At 33.1% G+C, this 25,557-nt stretch overlaps 1 protein-coding gene across 1 annotated transcript in view; it reads right to left on the reverse strand.

Annotated features, from left to right (window-relative positions):
• The window catches only part of LOC132759645 (protein Aster-B-like), a 71,340-nt gene that overhangs the window by 43,284 nt on the left and 2,499 nt on the right, over positions 1–25,557 (reverse strand). The window contains exons 2-4 of the mRNA XM_060751456.1: positions 19,912–20,004; positions 2,731–3,112; positions 922–1,006 (exon numbers count right to left, since the gene is read on the reverse strand). Of these exons, the coding sequence (XP_060607439.1) occupies positions 922–1,006; positions 2,731–3,112; positions 19,912–20,004 (560 nt within the window). The remainder of the gene's footprint in view (positions 1–921; positions 1,007–2,730; positions 3,113–19,911; positions 20,005–25,557) is intronic.

The raw sequence follows: 25,557 nt of genomic DNA on the forward strand, positions 1-25,557 counted from the left end.
CACATAAAGGTTGTTCATCCCTGTAAGTTTAAGCAAATTCTGCCATCCAGTTTAAGAGGAGTTGCGTTCACAAATTTCTACATAGTATCTAGTGAAAAAATCAACAAAGGGCCATAATTCTGTTAAATTTGGTTGCAGCAAAAATTCCTTCCTTTACTACCATCTACACATTAAGGTTGTTCATCCCTGTAAGTTTAAGCAAAATCTGCCATCCGGTTTAAGAGGAGTTGCGTTCACAAGATTTCGGGACGGACGGACTGATGGACTGACGGACGGACGGACAAGTGCAACGCTATATGCTCCCACATTGTGGGGGCATAAAAACTTTTATACAAATAACCAATACACTTATGTCTTCAAATTAATTTATTTTTATCTTTAAATGACTAAAATTGCATAAATTGTACTCTTTACTTTTAAACTACCAATCTTTACCTCTACCCTACTGGAATTATGATTATTAGCCTTTGCCACCAGTATAGACCCCTTTGCAGCTGATGGTTTGGTTTTAAGGGCTGTGGCATCAGAATTTTAGCCTCTATTAAGTCCTGCGTGATCGTAAGAAATGAGAAATGACTAAATGGGTTTGACTTAACTGGAGTCTATGCACCTCTTAGCTCCAGCAGGAGAGGTGGTTTTGATCCCTAGTGTTGCTTGAAGTTTGTGACACCAGAGGTTAGCATAAATCATCTTTTCAGTCCTATATGACTTTAATTGTGTTGGTGCTCCATAAAACCAAACAAAACCATTATAGAGCCTGGTCAGCCAGCAAATTCATGCACCCTCATTCGGACCAGGCTGTTTACTGTTAGTAGCTCAATTCTTGTATTTTGTATAAAGTATACAAGTATAATTTGCAAAATAATTTCAATATAGATGAAGCGTCGGCTTTATCTACAATACTGTCTACACATAACTTACCACAAATAAGTCTTTCATCTGCAGGTATTTCTTTAAATTGTCTCTTAAAATCTTCACTGCGAGACTTGTAAGTTGGACTCAATATCTGTTACAATATACAAACATATATCAAAGTTTACGAATCATATAATTTTGCATCAACCATTTGAGGGCTTGCAGCAATAATAAAATATTTAAGCTACCAGTATAGAGGCAGGCATACATGCATATCCAGGCATGACTAGCAGAAATCCATAATATTATACTTTTATTACATGCTTTTCAGTGGTTTATAGAAATATATCAGTGATATAAAACTGGTAATTTCACTGTTTGAAACAGTGAAATTACCACTTTGATAATTTCACTGTTTTGAATTTAAGCCCCTTACGTTATTTCAGTGAAATACCAGCGTTCACAGTACTGGGTACCAACTTAATGACGTGACGTCGCAAATGACGTCACGTTGTATTATTATTTGGAGCGCTTTTCATTCAGTATTAGGTTTAATGTCCTTTTAAAACGTTTATTTGCATGTAATAAAAAGAAAATTTGTTTAGTTTAGTGTGAGATCGAAATATATTTCACCTTGTGAACACCAAAAGTTCATATTTGACTCGTGGCTGCGCCACTCGTGAAATATACCTTTTGGTGCTCACTCGGTGAAATATATTCCGATCTTACACTGAACTAAACAAATATCCTCTATATATTAAACAAATGATTGATGATTGTATTGCAACCAGTTTATATCTTGGTACAAATATTTTGATATTAAAAACCCTCAAAATACAAATAAACTGTTCAACTGTTCAAAATCTAAAGCGAAGCACGGCAGAATGCACTTGATTATATGCGCTTATTCATGCATGTCTGAAATAGGAATATTGCAGCCATATTTTTTTTTTTAATTGGGGGGGGGGGGGGAAGGGAGCGCAACAGGGGTTCAGGGGGATACTGCCCCTGATATGAAGCAGATACGCAATGAAATGATAAACAAAACTGAGGTGTGCAAGTTACAGGAATTTCCGGTCTACTTCTATGAACTGGTAAAGACTGAAGTGCACATTATTAGTAAGTCCATTATTTAGATTCAGCAGGAAAATTATATTTAAAACTTATATCTCTAAAATTAATCTATTATCCTGTTTTTGCTTCTCATACAAATTTATATACATTGATTTTACAGAAAACTGATATCAAAGAGGTTTACATATTGCTTTATATTTTGATATATAATTATATATATGACAGAAACATCTGTTTGTTTGTCACTCATCGATATTTTACACAAAATATTGTCATAAACAATGCTGAAGAAACATCTGTGGTTGTGTTGGAAATGTCATAAACTTTATATCACTTACTCATAAAAACTTTAGGTTCAAATCCCATTAGGGACTTTCTTATGAAAGGAAGATTTCCGGCCAGATTAGAGGTGGCTGGCAGTTTAAATCTACTCATGCTCATGACTGAAATAATGCACGTAGGGGCCTCACAAGCTAATTTATGCGTATGACCTTTACAGTGTCAGAATGGCTAAAAGCACCACCAAAATTATAAAAAAACCATAATACACAATGTAATAACAAAACTTTTGTTGAAGAATTGAACCAGATTATTATTATATCACAAAGTTCAAAATTCTGTTTAAATTTACAGTGATTGAAAATTCCACTCTATCACTCAAATTTACAAGTAGAATTTAAGAACTTGAGGCAGGACGGGTAGAATGTTGCCTACACATTTGATTTAGAAGTTATCTATATATAAATCATTATAACATAGGACATGATTCTGTACAAGGCTATAAATACAAGGTTTATTTACCGTGTACCAGGGCGTACTCTTCTTCTTCCTGTCGCTCTTTTTCGAATCATCCTTTCCATCAGTAGTGACGTCAAGCGATGTTTCTGAGTATTTGTTCAGTATATTGTTCAACGAGGTCTCAAAACTCTTCTCGCCTAAATCCATACTTTGCTCAAACCCTTTCTGACTATCACTACTGTCCGTCGACTTCCTGGACGGTGTGCCGCCACGAACGGGACTTCCTGTGGCTCCACTCATGTCACTATCTGTCACATTGAACGTGATCCCAGAACTAGTGTCCTTGTTGTCATAACGACCGCTCGTGATTTCGGGCGAACCCTCTTTTGAGGTACTAGGCTGCGAAGCTGTCGACAATTTGCTGGCCAATGCACCGCTGCTTCTTCTGTCAAAGAAAAACATATTTAATAATATAATAACATGAAAAGTTCCAGTTTTGATCACTAAAATACAAATGCAATGCTTTTTGCAGTAAAATGTTTATGAAATTTAACGTTTCAGTTAACACACACTGTGAACACAAATGTTAAACTATACAATGTACACAAACTCTTGTGATAAGGAAAAACTTAAAATTGTAGCTATCAAACATTATATGAATACATCCCTGTTTTTTTGTTATTTACTGCTTTACAAAAATACATAAATTTTCAAAATCTCACATTATATTGCCTTGCGTAAGTGAGCCATTCCATTTTTTTTTTTATTTAATAATTATTATGCAAGTCATATGTGAATGATTGTATAGCTATTTATATGTAAATAAACATTTAAACTCAAATCACATGCTGTTTTGAATGGAAACTTTCACATCCTGTTATACACACAATTTTTAAGGCATAATTTCTGTATCTTTATACAGCATTTAATGAAAAAAATATATTCAAATGCTTAATCCATAAAGCACTAATGGTTAAATAATAACTTGCCTAAATACATCATTTTAGAGCTAGAGCTACCTAATAAAGCCTAAATAATTATATATGTTGTCAGTCTAACCCGAGACTCTAAAATGTAGCTTAAGTGAACAGTGCAGACCATGATAAGAGGGAAATAGATGTATCTGTTGATCTTGGTCTGCACTTGTGGCACACATAAAATATGTTGCTACATTAACTGGCCAAGAGTAAAGAAATTTTTTTCATACAGATTTCCATAAACTCACTAATGGACTTTTCCAAACTCAAAGCAAGGCAATTTCCATTATAAAAATATTTTAGTCCATACCTTTGCCTTTCAATATTATAATTTTTCTCATCCAAAAAGCCTCTTTTACATATACCGTTACATGGTTTTGAAAAAAAATAGCAGAATCTCCATTCAACGGTTTAATTTATATTATTGAAAAAAAAAGTTATATAATATATACACTGAAAACAAGCATTGATTCTTGATAATTTTCATGAGTGGAGTAGCCACAGGTCAAAAAGTAGCAGCTGCTGTTACTTGTTCATCATGTGACAGCTTATTTCATAAATAATCTACATGTAAATCTAATATATCCAACTATTATTACATTTTTCCAGTCCAAAGACATAATAAATGCATTATAAACTTTGTGATATCATTAGACCATATAAAAATGTCACAATGTCTATGACAAAAATATATTGCCCTGAGAAAGTGATCATTTTCCAGTACATTTTGGAATGATTCAAATTACGTGCTTACTAGAATGTATCTTTGCTTGCATGAACATTTTTACTTAATATCATGAAATTTATGACAGTATTTCACATGCAACTTGTCTGCATTAAAATATACAGTGATGTAGTTTGGCCTCAGAGAAAATATATTGTGAAACTATCAATATATATGTGGTATTTCATAATCTACCAAAAAAAGATGAAATTTAAATAAATTCTGATTTGATAACATATCATGACTATGAGTTTATCACAAAAATCTCTCCCTGATGCTTCCTGATGCTACTTTAATATTACACAGTGTTTCAGGAAGAATAGAAAAAATCTATTTTTGGAAAAAAGTAACCTTGACCCAATAAAACAAAAATGTAAATAAAGGGAGTAAACTGTATATAATTTCTTTCTTTTTTTAGTTAAAACTTAAACATATTTATTCAACTATGATAATGAAAAAAAAGTTATGGCAGAATTGTTACTTTTTAGTCTCCTTCCTGGACTTATAAGGTCATGACCTCAAGTAGGCTGCTCAAACGCACAATTCCTGGCTTAAAACATAAGACAGACACCTTAACCACAAAGCACTAACATTATTTTATCAAATTATAAATAAAATTATGATCTGACTGTGCCCTTATAATTATAAACTGTATCCACTTATTGTCTAAATATGATCCTTTTCTTTAATATACAATTGTACAATTATTACAATGTACATGTATAATATTTATGTGCCATGATAATCTCAAAAGAAGTTATTATGATGAAAAAAAAAAATCATTCCAACTTTTGCCGTAAAAAAAATGGCTTCCGAATATATATAATATTTACTCACATTTATCGAACTTTATTAAAGTCTGCACAACAATATTTACACAACAGTATTATAAATCCCATTTTCTATTTGCTATAGACATACAGTACACATACAAATGTATTTTGTATACATACAAATTATTGATCATGTCTAAAACCTGTGTAATAATGGTTGTATCATGAAATCCCACAACTTCATAGCTTTTGCAATATTAATATATAAATTTATTTTTTCATATTAAAATATTCAGTCAATAACGTAACAAGCTCGGCTGTATAAATTATGTATACATGCATCTCTGCAAGTTTATACTGATAACACTGTATCAAATGGATAAATAAAATCTAACCATCTGTCAATGATGGAAACTTCTTTTTTTCTTTTTTTTTGTGGCAAGTATTTTGATGATACAGTTTCTGCCAGCAGGCTAAATGTTTACTGACAAGTGCATATGTTACAACAACGTTGAATACAAGAGTACTTCATGCTGTGTTAACACCCCAGTTACACAGAGCCATCGGTGATTGATCGGTAGTTTTTTTAGCCAAATTATAGAGTGAACCGATGACAACGTATTTAACACCGATAACACCTATTGGTCACCTGTTTTCCACCTATCAACTGCTATTGGGGAAAGATAAGTTTCATCGGTGAAAAATTACCGATTGGGATTTTTAAACATGTTTAAAATTCTCGATCGGTGAAAATATTTTACAAATAACCGACAGCAACCTACTGTATATCACGAGATATGCAAGCTCTTAATCACCGATATCACCGATCGGACAAAGATAACCAAATATGAATCACCGGCCATATCTGACGGAAAGTGTTTTACCACTGATGACTAGCTATCAAACACCGATTAATCAGCGTTACGCCCGATTTAGCTCCGATTTACAAACGATAAAAATCGATAGTATTTCAGCATTTAATCATCGACCCAACCCGTTTGAGTTGGCTTTCTGTCACCGATGGCCGTTTACACAGAAAACCAGAAATAAAATCATGCATGACAACCGATCATAACAGCGAGTAAATTTAAAATTAAATGACCGATTGGGGACCGACCGTCTGTGTAACTGGCCCCTAACCGCTTGTCTGTTAACACATTACTTCATGAGCATTTTGTGAAAAATGGCTGTTTTCATTGAAAAGTCTCCCAATCAAGTTCAAATTGCTATAATACTATAAAAACTGCTTCAACACTAATCAAACTTGGCACAAATGTTGACTGGACCATTGCCCTTGCAACAACATGCTCATGCTCAAAATTGCCAAAAATCACTATTTTGCGTTGATTTTTTCCATCAAAATTGATTTCAAAGTGTTGCAACTTCTCAATGAATTGAGATAGAGTGAAATGCTTTTCAGTGTTGGTTACACGTTACCTTATGATCAATCTGGGGTAATTTATAGCCTCTCACAAGTCCAAAATTTTCTTGGTTGGGGGGCCGTGCCGAAAAAGTGGTCACTTTTTTTAACAACATTTCTCAAACAAAAACAAGAGTTGGAGGCCTAAATAAGGCGTTTTTTCACCATTTGAGACAACAAAAAGGGGGGGGGATGAAAAATTGGCGTTAAAAGGCGTGTATATCGCGTAATGGGTTAAAATAGCTACTTTGACCAAAAATTTTAAGTTTAAAAGGGGCACAACTCCAACAAGATTGCATTTGAGAAAAATGCTATGCCACCGCATTAATACAACACTAAATAGTAGTGTAGGAACAGATATTTTTTGTTTCTATACAATTGAAGATTGTCATAATGCATAGATCCCTGACCTATCTAATTCTTATCATCAGATTAGTGGTTGAATCTATTGTTAATCCAATAAAAGATCAGAGTAGGAATATATCAATGCACTTGACATGCTTGAGTCTGGTGAATTTGGTGGTGAAGGTAATATTTTCACACAGCCTAAATTTCATGACTCTATTAATGGACAACACAGTAAGACACTTTGTTAAAATCTAAATCCAGCTGATATCAAAGTTCACTTTACATCTTAATCTGTGCACATGGTTCAAATTTCATAGCTGTACCCCGTCCCTAGATTTGCCACTAAAATGCCACCCTTTTCAATGGTGGAGTATTTAGACAATTTTCCACCAATAATGCCACCAAAACGCCACCAAAACGCCACCCAAATCATGAAAATGGTGAAAAATTTGAGCAGGACTGATGTTATATAATTTGCCAGTTAATTCCACTTTTTTTACACTAAATGCCACCAATGAGTGGAAAATTGGTGGAGTATTTAGACAAACTTTCACCATAATGCCACCATTATGCCACCTTAGGGTGGCAAACTCATTTTCCACTAGATGCCACTTGTTTCCACTTATTGCCACCATAATGGTGGAAAATTGGTGGAGTATTTAGACAAATTTCCACCATTATGCCACCATTGAGTGGCAAACTTATTTTCCACCAAATGCCACTTATTTCCACCTTTTGCCACCATAAGGGTGGAAAATTGGTGGAGTATTTAGACACTTTTCCACCATTTTGCCACCAGATAGTGGCAAATTCAGTTTCCACTAAATGCTACCTATTTTCACCCTTTCAGAAATTTTCCACCTTGTGGGTGGCAATAGCTGGAAACTGCTTGAAAGTCACCCTGTACCCTAAATTGGAAACAAACAAATTTTAAAAATAATCCTTTTTAATGTTTCCATATGAAATTATATATTGTCATAAAAAATAGCAAAACATTAGTCCATTTATTTTCTTCAGTTTATCTTGCTATTCCTGCCCGGTTTGAGTTCAGTCCTTTAGGTTGTCGGCAACTTTTCGAGCGCACAATCTAAAACAAAAAAAATTATGAATGATTAATACAATAATTAAAAACATAAGCTTACATTTTTATATGACTATTGGATATTTCTATATTCAATTTGAGTGCATAGATATGATTAAAACACTTTAAAAAAACAGCACTGCAGACGTGGAAGAATCAGACTTTTCTTATTTACTCCAAGGCAGAAAATATACGCAGAATCAAAAATGATATTTTCATTCAGTTCATTAGTTACCTTCCAAGAACTTAAGTTTTGCTTTGGCTGCACAAGAAGGTCTGGCGTCAGACTCTCTGTTCCCTTCCTCATACCAATGAGCGGCCTTTAATCTCTTCTATATTGAATAGCATTCTGAAGAGCTTTGCTGTACCTTTCTCTTTTGAGCATATGGCTTCAGTTCTGCCATCACTTGGTCCTAAAATATGATTAACAATATCAAATAAGTAAAGACAGAAAATGATTATCAATATCTAATATGTAAAGACAGAAAATGAAACACTTTTATAAGACCTTGGTATATGTATACAACTCTAAAATTTTAAAATAAGAAAGAAATAAAGAAATACAACACATCAACACCAGTGCAGGTTGAGTAATTAATAATCTTCCAGTTTCAGTTCTTAACGAACCTTCATCAGGATAAATATTTGATAAAATTTTCAAGCTAAAATGTACAAAAACTCTAAAATTTGTAAAACAAAATGTAAATGCAAATTAAAGTGTCATAAAGAGTTTGAATTAAAGTAGGTTTGTAAATAGTGACTAATAGCTATATTTATCAAGAACTGAAAAGTGTCTTATTGGGTACTGTGACACTTCTTTCCTATTAATTCTAAAATAACTTTGAATTAACAAGATACCTTTGTAAAGCCACTGAAGATCAAATGTGTTGCTCCAGGCTGCTCCTCATTGCTTTGTGTCTGCAAAATAATAATTCTTATTTAATGCTGTTTCTGTTATGAACTGTCATTCTCCTAATAGCATGTTACTCTAGACTGTCTAGTTATGGTTATATAATTATCTACTGCACCATGAATGCTGAATTACAACAATGAAGGAATGAAACTTACTAATAAACAAGATATGTTTGTAAAACATGTATGCCCCCTATCTGCAGCCAATTAGTCATGTGATAAGGTTATTATGCATGACTTCTGACCCAGTGATCAAAAAATTAATAAGGGTTATCAAGTATTTACTGGTCATGACCTTAACCTTTGACCCCTTGACCCAAAACTCAATAGGGGTCATCTACTGGTCACGACCAATCATCATACAAAGTTTGAAGTTCCTAGGCCTAAGCGTTTTTAGTTAATTGATCGGAAACCGTTTTTACCTACAAGGTCAATGTGACCTTGACCTTTGACCCCTTGACCCAAAATCAATAAGTCATCTGCTGGTCATGACAAATCACCATACCAAGTTTGAAGTTCCTAGGCCTAAGGGTTCTTTAGTTATTGATCGGAAACGGTTTTAACATACACGGTCAATGTGACCTTGACCTTTGACCCCAAAATCAATAGGGGTCATCTGCTGGTCATGACCAATCACCATGCCAAGTTTGAAGTTCCTAGGCCGAAGCGTTCTTTAGTTATTGATCAGAAACCCTTTTTACTTACAATGTCAATGTGACCTTGACTTTTGACCCCTTGATCCCAAAATAGGGGTTATCTGCTGGTCATGACAAATCACCATACCAAGTTTGAAGTTCCTAGGCCTAAGCGTTCTTAAGTTTTTGATCTGAAACCGTTTTTACTTACAAGGTCAATGTGACCTTGACCTTTGACCCCTTGACCCAAAAACTCAATAGGGGTCATCTGCTGGTCATGGACCAATCATCATACAAAGTTTGAAGTTCCTAGGCCTAAGTGTTTTTAGTTAATTGATCGGAAACCATTTTTACCTACAAGGTCAATGTGACCTTGACCTTTGACCCCTTGACCCCAAAATCAATAGGTCATCTGCTGGTCATGACCAATCACCATACCAAGTTTGAAGTTCCTAAGCCTTAGGGTTCTTAAGTTATTGATTGTAAAGCATTTTTACCTACAAGGTCAATGTGACCTTGCCCATTAACCCCTAAACCCCAATATCAATAGGGGTCATCTGCTGGTCATGACCAATCACCATACCAAGTTTGAAGTCCCTTGGCCTAAGGGTTCTTTAGTTATTGATCGGAAACCGTTTTAACCTAAGAGGTCAATGTGACCTTGACCTTTGACCCCTTGACCCCAAAATCAATAGGGGTCATCTATTGATCATGACCAATCACCATATCAAGTTTGAAGTTCCTAGGCCTAAGGGTTCTTTCGTTATTGATCGGAAACCGTTTTTACCTACAAGGTCAATGTGACCTTGACCTTTGACCCTTAACCCCCAAAATCAATAGGGGTCATCTGCTGGTCATAACCAATCACCATACCAAGTTTGAAGTTCCTAGGCCTAAGGGTTCTTTTGTTATTGGTCAGAAACCGTTTTTACCCAAGAGGTCAATGTGACCTTGACCTTTGACCCCTTGACCCAAAATCAATAGGGGTCATCTACTGATCATGACCAATCACCATACCAAGTTTGAAGTTCCTAGGCCTTAAGGTTCTTTAGTTATTGATCGGAAACCCGTTTTTGCTTACAAGGTCAATGTGACCTTGACCTTTGACCCCTTGACCCCAAAATCAATAGGGTCATCTACTGATCATGACCAATCACCATACCAAGTTTGAAGTTCCTAGGCCTTAAGGTTCTTTAGTTATTGATCGGAAACCATTTTTGCTTAAAAGGTCAATGTGACCTTGACTTTGACCCCTTGACCCCAAAATCAATAGGGGTCATCTACTGGTCATGACCAATCACCATACCAAGTTTGAAGTTCCTAGGCCTTAAGGTTCTTTAGTTATTGATCGGAAACCGTTTTTGCTTACAAGGTCAATGTGACCTTGACCTTGACCCCTTGACCCCAAAATCAATAGGGGTCATCTACTGATCATGACCAATCACCATACCAAGTTTGAAGTTCCTAGGCCTTAAGGTTCTTTAGTTATTGATCGGAAACCGTTTTTTGCTTAAAAGGTCAATGTGACCTTGACCTTTGACCCCTTGACCCCAAAATCAATAGGGGTCATCTACTGGTCATGACCAATCACCATACCAAGTTTGAAGTTCCTAGGCCTAAGGGTTCTTTAGTTATCACTCGGAAACCATTTGGTCTACGGACCGACGGACCGACAAGTGCAAAGCAATATACCCCCTTTTCTTCGAAATGGGGGCATAATCAGTTACTGTTAATCTGCTCCACATGTGACACACAAGGAAAATTGTTTATAGCATGAAAGTTGTAGTAATAGGTACCTCAGGTTATCTATAGTTTGATTGATGTAATATTGTACATAATGATATTGTACTTACTGATTAATTTCTATAATTTTTTTCTCAAACTTAAAATTTCTAACATATTGTATTTAAGAAATGATGAAGATCTTCCTACATTCTTTATATTCCTACATTCTTTATATGTACATTGTACATGCAGCTTTTTTTTAGTCAAGTTACAAAAAAACAAATATAAAACACAATTTTATACAATACCACTTCATTTTTTACTGTCAAAAAACTAAACAGTTTTCTGCATAAATAACAATAATTATTGTGTGTAAAAGTTGTTTACCTGAAACTTTGACTGGGAATGATTCTGCTGTTTATCTTCTTGTCACACATTCACACTTCAGTTAAAACTTTTTCATTTCTATTTACCACACTAATAAGACTTTAAATGTTTTCTTTGAGAAATCAAAAAATATGCACCCTTACATTTTAAACAAAATATCTCCAGAATTGCTACAATATCAATAATTTTCCTTTGTGTTTGCAAGCTTTAACTGACCTCAATTCCTTTGAATTCAAAACTTTACAACGGTGTAACTGCATGGACAGTCCATTATAATTTTAAATTGTGAGGGATTTTCCAAAAACCATAGCACCCATCATTTTATTTTTTACATTCATTTGAATGTATAACTATATCTAATACCTAAATAGATTGAGTAGAAATAAGCTTTTGAAAGATAATTTAGCATGCTATTTTAAGACAAATTCTACATAAAAACATGTATAATGTTGCCTCTCCCAAAATAATCAAATGGAACATTCTGGTCAGCATGAGTAAACTATTAACCCCCATTCATAGATTACTAGATAAGAGGGCAGTAGTTTTATCAGATCTGAGATGTATGCTGTGTTGTTAAATCTTAGAGGATGCAGTATTTACTAGCTAGTATTTACTTATCCTGATTGTAAGAAATTTATCAGACATTATGACTTATTTACTTTTCACACATTAATTTTTACAATAGATTTAAAGCCTCTTAAAGCATAGCACAAAAGATGTTAGAGACAATAATTTTAAACTCCACATATAACTAAATCTCATTGATGAGAAGTTACAATGCCAAGGAACCATAACTTTTTATTGCATGATTTGGGGTTTATAGCCATTTTTTACTTCTCTATGCTTAATTTTTGTCTTGATCATTAAGCTTAAAAAGTACTGGAGATATTAATTTGAAACTTCACAGATATAGATCTTTTTGAGTAATGTGCTGTGTTTAAGAACCATAACTCTTTGCATACTTTTGGAGTATTTTGGAGTTATTGCCCTTTGCATTTTTCACTTTAATTATTGTTAGCATTACATGAAAAGTGTTAGTACTCACCAGATATCAGTTTAAAGTAATATTGAAGAGACAATTTATTATGTCAATTAGAAGAAAAGACAAAAGTCAAACTTTATTCAAGATTGACATTAAATATCATAGAAGAAGCAACAAACTTTATGCAGAGATATGCATTTTCTGGGCATAGAAGAACATTTCAACTATTTAATTAATGTACAGATTATAACTAAAGAACAAAGTACACTTTAAAAACCGTAATTTTATTTTACATGCATAGAATGGAACATAATCATTTTGACTAGAAAGTCAAATTTTACATCCCTAAAGAAAAGTACTGCCATAAAAAATGGGAAGTTAAGTAACCCCATACTTTTCTAATTTTTCCTGATCATAATTATATGTGTTTAACGCCTGGAAAAGTGATTTTACGTCCAATTTCTGTGTCTTTTCCTGCTACTTTACAGCTGGAATTATCATACCGTTACTGTGAGGCAGTGACTTTGTATCAGAATTGTGTTCATGGCATTCTAGTATGTTTAAGAAATATGAGTTTCTGATAAAATTTTCTAACTGTTCAACTTCAATAAATTATATTTTTGATAAAAAGTTCACTTGATGCTTTGGTAGAGTACAAACTATAAACAGATTTATTTCAGTTTGGAGCTTTGACTTAAATAAATTTTAAACCCTGCAATGCACAATTATTAGATTTCTCAGTTTTTTCCACCAATTTTTATATAACCCAGAAAATAGTTAAGAGTTTCCCTTTTCAACTAAAAGTTATTCACAAAATTTTCTAAGTTTTTTTCCACTATTTTGCCACCCAGAAAATAGTTAGAGTTTCACTTTTCCACTAAAAGCCACTCATTTTCCACCTTCAAAATAAACTAAGTTTCATTTTTCACCAATTTCCACCCTTTTGCCACCATAAAAAAAGTCTATGTTCAAATTTCCACTCAATGCCACCTAAATGCCACCAAAGGATAGTGGCATTTGGTGGCAATTTTGCCACTACAGTGGAAAAAGAGTGGAATTTTGTCATTTTCCAGTTAAAGCCACCTTTTTTACACTTAATGCCACCCTTTTCAGTGGAAATAGCTGGCAAGTAGTGGCAAATCTAGGGACGGGACATCAAAGGACAAGAAAGTAGGTCACATCATCAAAATCTAGATCACCTGATATCAAAGTTCAATTTTACAACTTAAACTGTGCACATGGTCAAAATTTCATTGCTGTACATCAAAGGATAAGAAAGTAGGTCACTTTCCCCTTGGGCAAGGCAAAATTTTGACCCAAGGGTTTAATTCAAAACAATCTTGACACAGGTCCTCCAAACAACATTTCAAGTCAAATATCTAAGCTGTAGCTTTCTCCCATTCAGAAAACATTTGTTTTATTTTCTGTTTTTACTATGTGTACATAATGAGAATCACTGCCCCCGGGCAGGGCCAATTTTGACACCAAGGGAAAAATTTGAACAACTTTGGTAGAGGACCTATAGATGATAGTATATAGCAAAGATCAAAGCTCTATGCCTTGTTCCTTCAGACAAAAATATTTTTTATTTTTTTTACTATATGTACATAATGAAAATCAATGACCCCCGGGGTGGAACCAATTTTGACCCAAGGGCTATAATTTGAACAATCTTGGTAGAGGTTCAATTCGCAAAGTCTAATGCCATATATTTAACCTCTAGCCTTTGTCAATTCAGAGAAGAAGTTTTTCAAGTTTTTACTTTATACATATAAGGAAAACTATCGCCTCTGAGGCAGGGCAATTTTAACACTAGGGGCATAATTAAAACAACTTTAGTAGAGGACCCATGATATTACATACCAAATATAAAATCTCTAGGCCTTGTACCTTCAGACAAGAAGTCATTTTTTTACTATATGTACATAGTGAAAATCAATGACCCCTGGGGGTGGGGCCAATTTTGACCCCAAGCTATAATTTGTACAATCTTGCTAGAGGTTTACTACACAATGTTTCATGCAAAATATCTAACCTCTAGCATTTGTCAATTGCTAGAATTTTTTTAAAGTTTTAACTATAAGTTTTTACTATATACATATAAGGAAAACCAATGACCCCCGGGGCGGGGCCGATTTTGACCCTAGGGCTATCATTTGAACAATCTGGGTAGAAGTCTACCAGACAATGCCTTATGCAAAATATCTAAACTCTAGGCCTTTTGGGTCTTTACAAGAAGGTATTTTAAGTTTTTACTATATGTACATATAGTGAAAATCAATGACCCCCGGGGCAGGGCCGACTTTGACCCCAGGGCTATCATTTGAACAATCTTGGTAAGGGTCTACCAGACAATGCCTTATGCAAAATATCAAAGGTCTAGGCCTTTTGGGTCTTTACAAGAAGGTATTTTAAGTTTTTACTATATGTACATATAGTGAAAATCAATGACCCCCGGGGCGGGGCCGATTTTGACCCCAGGGCTATAATTTGAACAATCTTGGTAGAGGTCTACCAGACAATGCTGTATGCAAAGTATCTAAGCTCTAGGCCTTTTGGGTCTTTCCAAGAAGATTTTTTAAATTTATTCTTATAATTCCTTTTGGTTGCCATGGCAACCAGATTTCTGCATGGAATGAAATTCTTTGAACAACTTTGGAAGCCCTTCACCCAAGGATCAATCCTGCCAAGTTTGGTTGAAATTGGACCAGTGGTTTTTCACAAGAAGATTTTTGAAGTTCACTATATAATCTATATAACACACACACACACAAACAAACAAACAAACAAACACACACACACACACACGCACACACAGGTGAATCGCTATATGCCACCGCATCGCAGATGCTGCGGTGGCATAAAAATATAGCTGTCAGAACTATGCCCCTTGTCTAACAACTGCACATTGTCAAGAAAAACAAGTATTTCAAGTATTGATTACTTTTAAAATGCTTTAAAAATAAACTAATTGTTCTGTGGATCCCATGACAAATGAAGAAGTTGCCCATAGAAGAAATTGTTTACAATACTATCTTTTCATCATGCTCCAGTTATTAGACACTTAAAACCATCCCTCAGGAAAAATATCTTTAAATTACTTTAAGTACTATTTTCCTATCAATTCTTAAGATCTATGAATTATCACACTGATGATATTTTATTCAGTGACATATTCAGAAAGGATATTCTCTATATCTATACTGGTATGACATTTTCACTTCAACAAAATGTCACCTCAACTAATTATAAAATATATATTATTTATATTATTTTTTTCTCACGAAAGACAATCCCTGGAGTGAAGACTGTAAATATCACATTAATTTTGGTTTCAATGCCATTATGGGGATGACAAATTAATATGTGATGGTGAACTGAAGTAGAAACCTGAGTTTGCATGAACTACACTGCAAAGTCATTTGAATATGTACAAGTGTCAAATCCCTGGAAATGCTATGAATTATTGCAAGAATTTGGTTTTATTTGTTATAATTGTTTTTTGTGGGCCTTTTTATTTTTGGTCAAAATATTTGGTGAAATCAAATCAGGAGGCATTACCCCCTTGCCTGAAGTTTAATTATATCCTCCCCCAACCCCTCCTTCATTAGAAGTTTTTTACAAACATATTATCAATATTATTTACAAACATAATAATTATGTATCTTTTCGTTGTCATGTTAAGCTGAATTGGCAATGACTGTTTAAAATGATCGACTATTATAATGGTCATTGACCAATGATTGTTAAAATATAACATTAAATGCCTTTTATCATTTAAACATAAACAATTCATTTCAAAGAATATTTATATGTTTGTGGCATTCCCAAATTTATTGAAATAAAAGACCTGTAACAGCTTCTAAGTAGAAATGTAGTAAAGTGTATTGATATTTATTTTATTGTGCTTAAATGCCTATAAATAATTGATAAAGTAACGATAGATGCTTGGTTGAAGAAAGACTTTATATTCATTTTCTGAATTAAATTTTCATATCACAGCACTATATAAATAAATGAAAAATAAATATTAGCTGAATCTGTGTGCATACATGTAACTTTGGAAAATTACGAAAAAATTAGCAAAAACCTAGAAAATTACCATTCCCTTTTATTCAGTTGGTTGCCAGCATATATTATAATGGTAGGATGACAGCAGCCATATTGATACATGCTTAATGATTACACATCTATGAAAAAATCTAGATTTTCAAGAATTATTCATTGGATTTTTCATTAAATTTAGTCAACTGGGAAAATACCTTTCAAATTTTTGCTTCAAGCTTATGGATAGAAATTGTTACCCCTATGAACATAAGTGAATTGCAGTCTCCTTTCTAGCATTGTGTAACTTTTCATTCAGTTATACCATCCATAACAGGTAGCTCACTTACTGGCACCTCAAATCTTACAAGTACAAGTTAGTAATACGATATCTTTTCCACTGTATTGATTCATAAGGATTTGCCTGAATCTTCATTTGAATACAAATTGACTTCTTGTGCTGTTTTGATAAGGATTACAGACATGTTCACACCCAAGTATATTTTCACAAGTTTTCAATTCAGTAGCTAAGAGATATTTGTTTTTCTTTTTACTAATGGAATCTTAAAGTCCTTAACAAGTAATACCAAGCAAACGTGAAGAGTTCAATATCTATATGCAAGTTTCAAATATAAAGGCACCTCCCAGTATGTTTTGGTAGAGCCTTGGACCTTGAGTCAGGCAAACTGGGTTTAATCCCCTGACCAGGCAGGTTCCTCGTTTTTGATCATGAAATCTTTTCTGCAGTTATTAGCAATGAACCTCTGCTCTGGCACGTGAAAAAGTATTCACCATTTCCTTATTAAAAGTGAACAATAACTTTTTTTCATCTTTCTGATTCATATCAATTTAGTAAAATATGCCATTTCTAACCAACCTTACCTATATCTATAGCATGGACCTGTCCAGCTTTGAATTTGGGGCAGTCCATAAGTACTTTCAAGGACTCTAGAGCACTAAACCTTCAAGGACTCTAGTGCACTAAACCTTACAACACTATAACCATTAAAAATAATGGACTTCTTTCTGGACACAACCATTCATCATTTTAAAGGGAAAATTTTAAATATATAAATTTATTATACTGATTGAAATTAATATATAGATTTTGTGCATGTGTAATTCGTTTATACACATGCATAATTACATTGTATTTCTTTCATATAGATTTTTTGGAAGTATTATTTTTCAAAATTCAAAATAACAATTTTTGAAGCAGGTATATTGAGCTCTATACACTTTAATTAAATGCTGTACCTTAAATTTCATCTACCATGTTAATGATATTATTATGATGTATAAATTTCATCTTCCATGTATAAAAAAAATGTAAAATACAATTAAGTAAACAGGATACAAAAGCCTCAGTGATGCAAAGATGATAAATATCATCATTTATATCAATTAAAAACCTATATCATTCTAACCAAAACACTTAATTTAAATATATCTTATCATATAAATGACATTATCATGACATATTATCTAGCAAATTTTGTATTCTGCTTCTTAAGCACACAGCCTATAAATCCTGTTTACATTTCTACAGATTCTTTCCTAGAATCAATAATATTTATTATATATTTAATCTATATTTTTCCTACTGAAACAGACAAAACACTTAAGAACTATCTTATATACTATGCAATCATTTACAGGCCTAGATATATGACTGCTTAATTATAATTTATACAGCATTTTGATACCTGTTTACCTCTATACTTTCTAATTGACAGTAGTGCAGGTCCATTGACTTGATCAAGTAGAATAAAGTTAAACTGTACATTACTTATACTTCCAAATGAAGCACAGAGTTTACTAAAATACTATCATTAACATAACATTTCCTTGTAAGAAATGTAAATTATGTCAAAAAGTGATAACAGGACTCAAACATGGGACCCGTGGAATACTCTAAATGGCAGCTCTTCCAAAACACACAACGGCTTCACATTTTCTTTCCAATTAGTGAATAGTTTTAAACAATGACAAATATCTATGTGTTTGTTGTGTTTTAAGTAACACTGACACTAACATGGGTGCAAGTTGAAAATTGGGAAAAACCTGAAAACTGTAATTCATAATCATTTTCCTACATAATCTAATAGTAAAACATGATGAAATTTGTCACAAACTAGAACTGTGTCCAAAGGACACGGATGCCCCCACTGACAACATATATATGGTATATAGTGAAAAAATCAACAAAGGGCCATAATTCTGTTAAATTTGGTCGCAGCAAAAATTCCTTCCTTTACTACCATCTACACATTCAGGTTGTTCATCCCTGGAAGTTTAAGCAAAATCTACCATCCCGTTTAAGAGGAGTTGCGTTCACAAAATTTCTATATGGTATATAGTGAAAAAATCAACAAAGGGCCATAATTCTGTTAAATTTGGTCGCAGCAAAAATTCCTTCCTTTACTACCATCTACACATTCAGGTTGTTCATCCCTGGAAGTTTAAGCAAAATCTACCATCCGGTTTAAGAGGAGTTGCGTTCACAAAATTTCTACATAGTATATAGTGAAAAAATCAACAAAGGGCCATAATTCTGTTAAATTTGGTCGCAGCAAAAATTCCTTCCTTTACTACCATCTACACATTAAGGTTGTTCATCCCTGGAAGTTTAAGCAAAATCTGCCATCTGGTTTAAGAGGAGTTGCGTTCACAAAATTTCTACATAGTATATAGTGAAAAAATCAACAAAGGGCCATAATTCTGTTAAATTTGGTCGCAGCGAAAATTCCTTCCTTTACTACCATCTACATATTAAGGTTGTTCATCCCTGAAAGTTTAAGCAAAATCTGCCATCCGGTTTAAGAGGAGTTGCGTTCACAAGATTTCGGGACGTACGGACAGACGGACAGACGGACGTACGGCGTGACGGACGGACAAGTGCAACGCTATATGCTCCCACTCTGTGGGGGCATAAAAACCTGAACTTCAGGCATATGCCTGAAAACTTGCACCCATGCACTAATATAGCAACTTTCCAGATTTACTGGTGGAGGAAAACCTCATGTGTCCCTCTGTGCACAAGAATCCACCTGAGTAGATCCATGAGCATTTTACATTATATTGTATTGGATACATATAGCTTTCTTACTTGAAAGAGTTCAAAGCCAACTGTGGGATTCAAACCCACAACTGCCAAGTACAAGTGGTTTGAAGGCAACCACCATATTACTAGGCCAGGGACACTTCTATGACAAAAATATATTTAAGTAATTTACCTTTTCTCCATTTTGTCCGAGTTCTTTCTAATTAGATTGATAGAATCATGACTTGAAGCCCTGTTCAAAGAATCAAATGATCTTGCCTTGTTACTGAAAAAATAAACAACACAAAAAAACATGAAATAAAAAATTAATCTGTTGAAAATATTATTCAAAAATAATAGAAACTAAGTAATTTTTAAGATACCAACATTTCGGCTGAGCAGCCTTCTTCAGGGTACACAAGTAAATAATAAACAGGAAAATTATGTCACTCTCACATGACATCAGAAGTGATAACGTCAAAATGTAATAGAGTTTGGCGAACTAATTGTAGGTAGGGTCAATTTTATGCATTTTAATATTCTAGTGAAGAAAGCAGTTAATTTAGTGCAAATATCTTAAAAAATAAAAAACAGTAAAACTGACTAAGAAAATATTTCTAAGAATAGTGAATAAAATTTCTAGGACCCTCCCTTCTAGCAGAGAACTTTCAAAATGAAGACTAGTGCACGAACAAGCTTGGCATGAATAAATTATGTAATGTTGTCTTACATTTTAGCAATAAGTTATGGGATGAAATGAGTCTTTCGCACAAAAACAGTCCTTATTGTAGAACATATTGACAGCCTGATACATGCAGGTACATGTATATAGGGATATAAGTATGAAATAATCTCAGTAACTTAATGAGTAAGACTTGTGGATCAGACTGATAAACAGAGAAAATTAATTTGCAAATTATCTTTCACCCGTATGTATGCAAAGATGTCCCAATATTATATGTATTTTTGTTGGGGTTTTTGGCACAATCTTTTAATAATCTTCAATGCTGATTAATAAGTAATTTTCAATACTGGGTAATAAGAGAAATCTGTTGCCTTGAAATGACTAATCGACTGAATCATGTATCAATTTAAACTTAGCTATTAGTTACAACAAATGTGACAGTTGTATAACTGAAAATATAGGTAAGGTACATACATGTATATGTTTACGGGACCTAAAGATGGTAATATCTAAAATTATGGTTTTAGCATTATATTCAATGTACAGCTGCAGAATTCGAAATTTTGTTCAGTTCATAATTAACTTTGGCTGAAAAAGGCTATAAATGGCAAAAAAAATGAGCGAAAGTTTAAGAGGGAAAAGTATGACACAGTACTTTATTATTAACTTTAAATCATATATTACATGACTTGTATTAACTTTAAGTGAAATTCTAACTTCCTCATTTATTAATATTCAATTATAATAATTAAGACTGTCCTTGACACAGCTATACATAAATGTATCAGCTTTTACACCAATTTCGTGACATTTTTGGTTATGAATATCTTGGTTAAGTCTGTCCACCTAGATTTAAACCGGCTAACCTGAATAAATAACCAGAAGTTACCACTTTCTCTACATGTGACAGACTTCTTAAATCCCAGTGTTTTATCCCACAGAAGTTCTGAATCAGTGGAGAGAGACAAATGACCATAAGATCAATTTCACAGAGAAATTTTGCCTTACCCTTGCCATAATTTCTAAAAGTATTTCTAATCAACTTACTTTACTGTGTTATGAGTCTATTCTAAAATAAGTTTCCAAATGTAATAATTAATATCCAAGCTTGTGACCTATGACATGAGACACATTTGATAACACTTAGCAAATAAATACTTATAAACTCTAATTGAAAGTTATTAATTCATATGATTCAATTAAATAAAGTCTTTTTACTTGTCTACAGGTTGACAATAAGATGTGCCAGATTTTATACAATGTGATTTGGCGATTTTCTTGACACATTGTATTAAAGTGGATTTAGGTGTAATTGTGGAAATGCAGCAATTCAAAACTAAGAACTTGCTCATCAATATAATTATAAGGCATTAACAGCACAAAAAAGTGCCAGTTCATAAATTTTGAAGAATGTAAACGGTACCATTTAAACCATTTTACTAACTCTCTCAGCCATATTGTGATGCTGCTATTCTACTCTAAAATGTACGCAAAAAATTGATATTGCTTGGTCAAATCCTGTACCATGTATAATTAAGAATTATTCCCATTAGAATCATGGTGAATGTGGTCAAATATGTTTTTCATAAAAACATGAAAAACTGTAAAATATTAAATATTATTCTTTAATTACTGTATATTTCTTGCTACATTAAATTTAAAATAAATTTATCTGTTTATCATAATGAAAGAGTAAGACAATAACCAGTACATGTAGTAATGACCTGGATATTGGGTAATGTATAAGAAATGTTGCAAAGATGATTTTTTCCCAAAATAGAAAATATATTAAATTTAATATTTACTTTGAAACGTTTTCAACTATTCCACAATGCCGACACCGGTACGCTGCCCAAATATACAATTACATTTCGTTAATGTTGACAATATAAAGACCACTGATATACTTCTACCCTTACTTGTTTTCTTTGTATCAACTCAAAATTTATAAGATGAAGTATAAATAAAACAAGAGCCACCGATGAGTAGGCAACGCTCCCTTTTTTGCCTGGTTAAGATTTATTCGTTTTAATATTGATCAAAAATATATTGACAGGACATTTGGTTGCTAATCAGCCCATTTACAAATAACAGACTGTCAAATTCCTTAGAAATGTATCTTTTTCATAGTCACTCAAAATACTTGGAATCTGAATTTGTTGCTCTTAAATTATAATAGCCTCATGAATGTGCATGCTATTAAATTAAAATATCCCTATTTAAAAAAGTATCTTTATCATAATTGTAGAAACATTTTATTATACTAAAAGCACCTAGATGTCTTATATTTACTTGATAGATGAACAAAATGATAATTTACTGAGTAGCTAATTCTAAATTATGATGACTATGATATTTTTTATTAACTCTCTGAAGGTAGAAATGTAATGAATTAGTTGTGTATCATTCTGCTCCCATATATTAATTTTTTGATTAATGTTCACATTAATTAATTTCTTGAATCTAATATAAAACGTTATATACACCCACTGACAGTCTCTATATGAACTATGTAAATAACCGATGCATATCGAGTGAAAAAAATATGAGTTGTTTCCCTTATCTTCGAGTAAAATAGATATCTCTTATAAAATGCCAAAATAATACATATTTAGCCGTTTTTAAACCGCTAGTTTGGGGCGATTTTACGCAACTGGTTATCTTTACTCACAATTCTACTGTTGTCTGCTAGTTTGGAAACTGTCAATCAGTGTCTTTTACAAAGAGTGTCTCATAAAATCCCAGTAATGCAGTAACACGTACATAACAGAGCAGTTATTGACAGTGTTTTTATTTGTCATGTGACATTAGCCGTGATGCAGGGATTTATCAGACCGAGCATAAAATGCCATCCTGTATGCACAAAAAATAAATTCTGCATACACATGGACCCAGAACAATTGTCTCAAGTAATTGTCATTTCCGTACTTAGTATCGTGACCAAACAAAAATTGTTTAGAGTAACTTTCCTTTCCGTATTTTTACGATATCTAAAATGTTTTGGTTAGCAGTGAAGGTCATGGGAATCACCAATTGGTATTTATACAGGGTTCTCGGGAACGCTTATTTCGACGTCCCGGTACGCATGTTTATTACAGCTGGACGCAAATATTTCAGAGCAAGGATTCCGCGTACGCTTAATTTTGCCTGGGGACGCATTTATAAACATTACAGATTGTTAACAACCATAAATACACAAATAAGTCAGCGCGTGTCAGTCTATAGTTAGGCGGACTATGCACATCGACCCGTGAAGCGATTAGCCAATCAGCGATAACGCTTCCGATCATTATCACGCAATAGTGATCAGACTAATGGATACACGCGCTGTACATGTAATTACCAGATATAACACAAGGTGATAATTTTATATCTTTGATCAACAGTTAATTGGATATTAGCAAATTTTACCGACAAAAGGATAAAATTATCGACTATTTACGCCGCAAGTTTAAAGAATGTTTTCTCAAATTACAAATGAGTGTAATTTTGAATGATTGTCGAATATTTTCGACATTTTCTAGGCACAATTTTGCTTTAGTTTCATTCTTGCAAAAACGTTCTATAAGAGTATTAAGAATCTAAGATATTGTGCCGAATGGCAGTACTTTCGGTTTAAGCTATGGCAAAACAGGCTGACTTAAGAAGTTTTTGGGTGGGGGTGGTTCGAAACAAAAATGAAAAGACAATGAGCCTATCTCTTAGCCTGTCACTGAAGCCAGTACATCATCCTAACTATCCTCAAAACAGAAACGTGACACAACATTCCGGTCTGTCTGGTTAGATAGATAAAAGTGATTAGAGCTAAGGGTCAAACGAATGTTTCTTGTCAAGATACTAAAAAGATATTTTTACGTTTTTGTTTGAGAAATAAATCTAAAAAAGATCTTTATTATTGTTTACAATACAGTCATTTATATTGCAATCTTAGTGTACTTCTTCTGTGATGAGTCAGCAATTTTGCAAAATTGTCTTGGAGTGGACCCCTAAAAATTTAGTCGTGGACCCCTGTTTGTATAGATCCTGCGTCCAATGAACCCCTATTGCCCTAATATTTAAAGGGTTGGTAAATCCCTGGACTAATGTCTAAATATTTTGATGGAACATATGTGTTCTATCAAAATCGTTGTGTTATGAACTGAGGAATATTTTCTGAAATTAAGCGTGGAATTTATGTAGAAATGGATAATCTTTAAAGGTATCATAAACAATTTATTCAAAATTTTCTTATAGTGAGCTATTTTCAATGTAACTCTATGATAATATGGAATATTCCGATAACGGACAATCGCAACTTTTCAGATTAATAATAATCGTCGAGTATTTCGAGTGAAAACGGAAGCGGTGCATGAAATAACAAATGACACATTTAAAACGGAAAAATAAATAATTTTTTTAACCGACTTCCCCATTCATAGGCTTTGCCTATATTTCATATTATGCCCATACTGTCATACACAAAATATCACATTGTGTAGTTCAAGTAGTTGGACTGGTAATGTAAAGATTCGCCACACTAACGATTCACCACAGATTATTAACGATTCGCCACAGTTAAATAACGATTTAATGTTCAAATACGAACTTTTTCGCACCTGTTTTCCACCTGTTGATGGAAAACTTTTTTCCATTCTATATTTCATTTGTTAATTACATAAATTAATTATACTAACAACAACTTTTATTGAATAAAAATACATGAAAACCAAATATTTTTATTACCAAAATTACATTACACATTGTAGCATAAATCCGTGATTGTAAATAAGTTAAACTTCGTTATTTCACAGATTTATATTGTAATAACTAATATAAATCCGTGGTTATTTATATAAACTGGAAAATTATACGAAAAACAGCTTTTATTGAATAAAGACACATGATAACAAACATATTTTATAACAAAATTTACATACACAGTGTAAATATGTTAACATTTTTTAAAACTTTAACCTGGAAAAACCTAAATCAGCTGTTATTGAATATAAAACACATAAAAACATATACATGTATTTTATTACCAAAATTACAAAAACTTTGTTATTTCTGTACAAAAATAGCATTTTTATAATATCTTTTTTTTCATTATTAATATATATCTCAACATTTTTTATTTCCAAAATAACATAACACATTGTTAACAAAACAAAGTGA

Source organism: Ruditapes philippinarum, unplaced genomic scaffold (assembly GCF_026571515.1).
Source record: "Ruditapes philippinarum isolate M1 unplaced genomic scaffold, ASM2657151v2 ctg461_1_1_1_1, whole genome shotgun sequence".
Classification (NCBI taxonomy): Eukaryota; Metazoa; Mollusca; class Bivalvia; order Venerida; family Veneridae; genus Ruditapes; species Ruditapes philippinarum.